This window comes from Mus caroli, chromosome X (genome assembly GCF_900094665.2).
Source record: "Mus caroli chromosome X, CAROLI_EIJ_v1.1, whole genome shotgun sequence".
Lineage (NCBI taxonomy): Eukaryota > Metazoa > Chordata > Mammalia > Rodentia > Muridae > Mus > Mus caroli.
This window is the reverse complement of record NC_034589.1, coordinates 68,643,432-68,650,208: the sequence shown is the minus strand read 5'-3', so window position 1 is coordinate 68,650,208 and position 6,777 is coordinate 68,643,432. Positions and strand designations below refer to the sequence as shown.

Here is a 6,777-nt window from a genome sequence, read left to right as displayed (position 1 = left end):
CCTCGAACTCAGAAATCCGCCTGCCTCTGCCTCCCGAGTGCTGGGATTAAAGGCGTGAGCCACCACTCCCGGCCATTTGTTTCTTTAGGTGTATTTTTCGAGGTCATCTATTACATTTGCTGCTGTCACAAATTACCATAAATTTAGTGACTTAGAGCAGCACTTTGACTGCTATGGTGGTAGCGCTTTCCTGTCCTTCTGGCACTTGAGAGGTGGAGGCAAGGGAATCAGAAGTTCAAAGGTACCCTCAGCCTCACAGTGGATTAAGTAAATTCGAAGCCAGATGGGGTTGCATTTGACCATGCCAGAGAGGGGAGAGAAATAAAAATAATCTCATAGTTTTATATACTAACAGGTATGGGAGGCTACATTCCTGTAGAGGCTCCTGGTCCCAGGCTGTGCACCCAGGCAGTTTTGAGCTCACTGGTGTTTTTTTTTTTTTTTTTCTCTCTTTTGTCTCAGAGCCTTTCTCTTATTTTCTTATCAGCTCAGGCATTTGGCCACAGGATTTTAAATTTGACCCACATTTCAGGGCTTTTGGATAAGGAGTGCTACCTGAACATCTTGTTCCTAAGGTTCCTAAGACCATTGCTGCAATTGGGATCTTGAATGTCTCTCCAAAACCCATGTTTAAGGACTTAGTCCCTCAGGTGGTATATATACTGGGAAGTGGACCCAGTGGGAGGGGAGATGTCTTTAGTTTGTTTGAGGTATAGTCTTGAAAGGTCTTTGGGGGACTCCAGTCCTTTTTTCTTCCTCTCTTTTCCCTCTTGGTAATGAAGCATCCAATTGTTTTTCTTTTTTTCGAGACAGGGTTTCTCTGTATAGCCCTGGCTGTCCTGGAACTCGACCAGGCTGGCCTCAAACTCAGAAATCCGCCTGCCTCTGCCTCCCGAGTGCTGGGATTAAAGGCGTGCGCCACCACGCCCGGCCCCCAATTGTTTTTCATTACACAGTCCCACCATTTGGTGTTGCGTTATCACAGGCCCAGAGTGAAGGGGCCAACCAGGCATGGCCTGGATCACTGAAATGAGAGGCAAAAATCAATCTTCCCTCTCTACAAGCATATTGCCGCATATATTCCTTGTGCTAACTGGGAACCTGACTAGAACAGCCAAGTCTCCATTGCATTCTCCTGTCTACATGCTCTCTGCCCACCCTCTGCCGCTGCTCTTCTGTTTTATCTCGAAGCTTTGAAAATGCAGCTTGCCAGGCTTGCCAGCTGTAGCAAGGAGAAGGCACTGGCAGTGTTGAGTGGAGCCCTACCTGAAAATTAGATGAGCCAGTGATGTAGGCTCTCCCTAACATTTCTGATGGGCCAGTGAACACTTTGCCTTAGGGCTCCTCCTACCTTTGCCCAGGCTTTTGTAGCCTTGATTCCACATTGTATGATATGCATAGCCCATGTCCATTCCCTCAAGTCCTAGGCACCCTCAGCAAAATATGCAGGCCACCAACTTTGACTCAGAGCTTGGGGGTCATGACTGAATTTGGAGCATTTGATTCCCCACTCTGTGGTACTGGCCGCACCCTGTATCCCATTCCCCTCTGGAAATGCAGCTGCAAACATGCACTTTCTTCATGTCTGGCTCATTGGTTGTGCCCAGCTTCCTGAAGTGTGTGCGAGAGACCTGGTAGCCAATAGGCAGTGTACATAGATGGGGAACGATGAATCGGTGAAGGGCAGGCTTCCCTTTCCTTTCCCTCCCTTCCCAAAGGAGTCCAAGAAGCAACAACCTCTCTGTTCAGTACCTTAAATAAACTGTTTATTCAGGAGTAACAATGACAGAATGTGATTATGATGTGGATTACAAAAACAAAGACAAGATGGTCCTGCTGCCACAGGTACTGCCAGCTCCAGGCTGAGTATGAGTGGGCTAGTGTGTGTGTGTGTGTACACACACACACACACACACACACACACACACACACACACAGAGTGTACAACGGGGTGTGGACTGCAATGAATGACCATGTGTGTCTGCAGCTTGGCCCCTTCCCTGCCCCCCAAACCAACAGTGGCTGTGTGAGACTCACAGTAGCAAAATTGAGGCCTTCATCTTTCCCTCCCTCCCCCTCAGCTCTAGCTCTGAGACCCTATCTCCTCCGGTGGCAGTTTGACCACCCTCAGTCACAAAGAGTCTCAGTGATCCTGTCAAGACATCTGGGGGAGGAGGAAAGAAACAGTCAGGGCACCAGATGTGTGGCTGGGATCTCGCCCATTGGCTCCCAGGCCCATGCCCTCCCATGTGACACTGCCCAGCAAAAAGCCACCCAGAGAGGCTGTCCCTGTGGATGCGGAGAGCAGCCATTGTGTCTCTGGGTTCACACCCTACAGTTCTAAGAAGTCTAAGCCCTAGTGAGAGAAGCAGGAAGGAGTCTACACCAGTCAAAGTGGTCAGGTCTGCTCCCACAGGTGGACATTTGGGGACAGGTATGGAACCAAGAGCAGGCTCCTGTGGCAAAGAATGATACACTCTTCCTGAAGATGAAACAGCAAGAAGGGCCAGGGCCCAGGCAGCAATCTGGAATGGTCTCTTGGATAGGAAGCCCCACTCCCACCCTGAAAAAAGAAAGTAACAGTCACAGAAGAGGCAGGTTCTGGAGCATGGCCCCGCTCTAGAGCGGGGAGGGTCAGGCCCGAAGCCCCGGGCCCACCAGTAGGCACGTGGAATAGAATCTGGGGCTGGCCTTGAGTGTGTGGGGCAGGTTTCTACTCTGTTCCCACATGAGGTATTGAGCTTTCCCTCCCCCCTTCCCCTTTTCCCTCTCCCTGCTTATGGCTGCATCCCATCCCTGCTAATACTAGGGGTCATAAGTAGGGACCAGCCCATCAGCTCCATGCGGCTTTATGTGGGGTCCAGCTCAAAGACCCCATCGCTGGTAGGGGTAGTAAAGAAGGAAGGTGGGTCTGAGACGGTGGACTCTGGTCCCCCACTGCCCCGCCCGCCGGAGCGCTTCCCCCCCAGGCGCAGGCTGCGTTCAAAGTCTAGCAGCTGCCCCATAAAGTTGAAGTTAGGTGAGATGTTAGACTTCTTCCGCTTGACCAAGTCGTAGGCATCGTTGAGTGAGAGGTGAAGCTTCTGCATGAGGTAGGCCACGGTGACAGTGACAGAGCGGCTGACCCCTGCCAGACAGTGGACGAGCACCCCACAGTTCTGCGACAAGGCCTCATCTAGGTAAAACAGGACAGAACAGAGACACCCCCTAAGGGTCACCATGAATGAGACCAAAACTAAACGAATTTCTGGGATCATCATCACTGTCCCCCTACCCTGCCGAGACCATATCTGAAAGATCTCTCTCACTGGCAGTTGACCTGCGCTCTACCCCCACCTCCCCAAGTGTCACGTGGGCTCTGGGAATGGAGTGAGGAGGACGAGAGGCCAAGAATCAGTCTGGTGGGTGGAGAGAGTGGAGGGGGGAGGGACAGAGGGACAAAGTAGGGAGGACTTACCAATGAATGCAATGGCCTCCGGAAAGAACTGGGACAGATTCTGGCTCCAATGGTCAGAGATGGGGATCTGCTTGTAGTGGAAGTCACCATTCTTCTCAAAGAGGTTAGGAAGGTTGGGGGTGACATTGAGGATATAGCGGATGCCAAGCTTGGCCAGGCTCTCCAAATTGGCTGAATCTCGAGCACTGCCTAGGTAGAGATTGGGCAGGATCTGGACTGGGAAGGGTGGTAGCAGCCCAGCTGGAGGGGATGTGGTGCTCTCAGAATCTAGGCCACAGCTCAAGGTGTCACGGTCAGCCTCAGATTCTGCATCAGAGAAATCAGAGCTCAAGCACAGGCCACCTAGCCCCACCACAGGCACTGAGCTAGACATTGAGCCCAGGCCTGAGCGAGCACGACCACTGAAGCTGGTTTCACACAGGTGAGGACACTCGGCCTGGAACTTGCTGAAGCCACCTGTCAGGAAAGAAGGGCGAGGTCTTACTATTTAATATAGCCTCTGGGCAGCCAAGTTTCCCTAGCTGGGGCTAGGGAGCTGACACTACACAGCTCTCTGGGGTGGGGGTTGCAGATATTGCCAAAGGGAACACATAAACCAGCAGAGTTGTTTAAACTACATGTGCTGTGCTATAGACAGCCATCCTCCCTCACTCAGCATTTGTGACTGTTTCTTTGGCTGGTAAGTGCCCAATGCAGCCCTTAGTCTTGGGGCATTATCCTGTGAACCAGGTTGTTTCAGGTCAATTCTCCCCATTATCCAGACTTATAAATGGGCTTGGAGGGATGAAGGACTTGCCCAAGGTCACGGTCAGCTCTGCCTCCCCAAAAGCTGTTGGGCAGGTTATCAGGAGGGAGGCTCTTACCCTATATTTTAGACAAAATGAGATTGAGTTTGCTGAAGGATAAAGTAATTATGAAACCCCTTGGAAAGAAGGATCTTTTCTCCTGACCTGAGGCCTCTCCATAGTGCTCTCTCTCTCAGACCACTGACCCTCACTTACCCTGTAGGTAGTATGCTGGGTAGCCTTCTTCCCGAAGCTTCTGGAGCAGGACGCCCAGCACTGAGTCAGCATCCCACTCTTCTTTGGCCTCCGCTTTGGCCTCCGCTTTAGCCTCCGCTTTGGCCTCCGCTTCAGCCTTAGCTTCGGCCTCCGCTTTAGCCTTAGTTTCGGCCTCCGCTTCAGCCTTAGCTTCGGCCTCCGCTTCAGCCTTAGCTTCGGCCTCCGCTTCAGCCTTAGCTTCGGCCTTCGCTTCAGCCTCCGCTGCTTCACGATGGCACTGGCCACTACTACCCTGGTCGTATAGGAGCACAGGGGCCGGTGGGGGAGGCTGCAGTGGTGGCCCAGGCAAGAGCGACCGCACCGACATGCTCCCCCTCCGCAGGCGGCGCAGCATCAGCGAGGGCAGGGCCACGCTCAGCGCCCCGCAGATGCGCGCCGACTCATACAGCTCCCGGCTGCGGCAGTCCAGCAGCAGAAGCTGTGGGCGCGGGGACGACAGCTCCTGACGCAGCCACAGGCATGACCGACTCAGACTCTCCATGGTCGCGCAGCGTCCTGCACGTCGGGCAGTGGATGCTGTGGAGAGAGGCAAGGCGCGGAGTGAGGGCAAGTTTGTCTCTACTCCTGTAGCGTGGATCAGGCTACCGAGGCGGGAAGTCAACCCCTGTCCTGAGGGCAGGCTTTCAGTGTCCCCGCAGGGACATTCCTCTACCGCCTGCTTCTCTCCTCGCGCTCCACCCACAGTGAGAACACCAAGGAAGGCGCCCCTGGAAAAAGACCCGAGGCTGCCGCCACTTGGGCGCTGCTCCCTGCCCCGCTTACATGGAGTTTTCGTGAGACATACCCCAAAAGATAGCTGGGCGTCTACCGGGCTCTGAAGTGCTAGGAGGACTAAAACCAGTTCCCTCCACACCCCTTTTCTGACTTTCTCATTTGCTCTGATCTCCATCACTCCCCAAGTTCAATTTTGGATGTGTGGAGAAGTTGGGTTCAAGGCCCGGCTCTCCTCTAAAGCCGGGAAGACCCAGAGAACAAGAGGGTCACCGAGGTTATGGGCCTCGGCGAGTCCCGTAAGAGCTGACTCGGCCCCACTCCTACCCACCCCAGGAGAGAACAAAAGGAGAGACCTGGAGCGAGATCCAGAGGCAGGCGACTGCACCCGGACGTCCTGGCCACAGCTAGTGCCACGGCAGGGCGTAGGTATCGTTCATGGAGACGGATCCCCCAGGCTTGGGCGCTCGGAGAGGGCGGGGTGGTGGAGCAGGCTCGCACGTGGAAGCCAAGCCTCGCGCCACTCGTGCGCCGGCCGCTTCCTGGCAGCAGAATCCAGATTCCACCTTGGAAGGCTCTGCCTTCGGACCGACTAAGTAGCAGCTCAAAGGGGCGGGACGGGGCGGGGCGGTGGGGCGGGCTCAGGGAGCAGGAGAGCCAACCAGGGCTAAGGAATAGCCTGGTGGGAGTTGCAAGCCGCAGGCTGAGCTAGGGCTTCCACCCAGGCGGGACAGGGTCAGGGCAGAGGCCAAGGGCAGGTCGGGGGCCCAGCAGGGGACATGTTGCAGTTGCCCCTGCTTGGCGCCAGTCTGGTCCCTGGAAGCAGGAAGAGGGGTGGGGACAAAAGCCCAGAGCCCCAGAACCAGAAACTGTCTCAAACAACTCAATAATGTTGAACTATCTGGAACTAGATGGCCCCCATCTGTATAATGGGCTAATCAGAGCCTTCTAATGTATTTTACTGCCACTAAAAAACTGAAGGCACAAGGCAGCTCCTGGGTGTGCTATTTCCATCTGGGCTTCAATTGTACAGGCCTAGCTAAAGGTACGCAAGAATTCTGAGCACTGTGCTCTTATCAGGTGAAGAGGGGCGCCTCCCCAAAGCCTCTTTCCCATAAGCCCCTGGATGGATCCACGTGGAAGGAAGTCGTTTTACTGCAGTATGTCCCCAATCCCCATGCTCCTTCTGGCTTTTCTAGTGGTCATGACTATACAAGTCACTGTCCCAGTTTCTGAAACTTCAGCGTGTCTCCACCCTGCCCCATTCCAGAGCACCATTCAGTCCACAAAGGCTGGTGGCCTCCAGCCAGCCCACTGGACAGGTGATGAACAGGAAAGACACATAAGGGCTCTCCTTGCCTGGGTGTTCTAGTCCAGCAGGACACACTAACAATAAGCAAAGGCACTGGACCAGATATCGGGGTGATAAGTGCTGACAATGAAAGGAGAGGCAGGGGAGGCTTCTAAAACAGCCTCATCTGGCCATGTGTCCTCTCTCTGCTAAAAGCCCAAGAAAAGCAAATAACAGTGTTAAAGGAAAACACACAA

At 54.0% G+C, this 6,777-nt stretch overlaps 1 protein-coding gene across 1 annotated transcript; it reads right to left on the bottom strand.

Annotated features, from left to right (window-relative positions):
• Nucleotides 1-1,786: 1,786 nt before the first annotated feature.
• Nucleotides 1,787-5,782, bottom strand: Dusp9 (dual specificity phosphatase 9). The gene is made up of 4 exons (XM_029472996.1): nt 5,586-5,782; nt 4,459-5,034; nt 3,458-3,913; nt 1,787-3,175 (listed from the first exon to the last, which is right to left on the bottom strand). The coding sequence occupies exons 2-4, from the start codon at nt 4,997-4,999 to the stop codon at nt 2,850-2,852; spliced, it is 1,323 nt and encodes a 440-aa protein (XP_029328856.1). The 5' UTR covers nt 5,000-5,034; nt 5,586-5,782; the 3' UTR covers nt 1,787-2,849.
• Between the last annotated feature and the right edge of the window lie 995 nt (nt 5,783-6,777).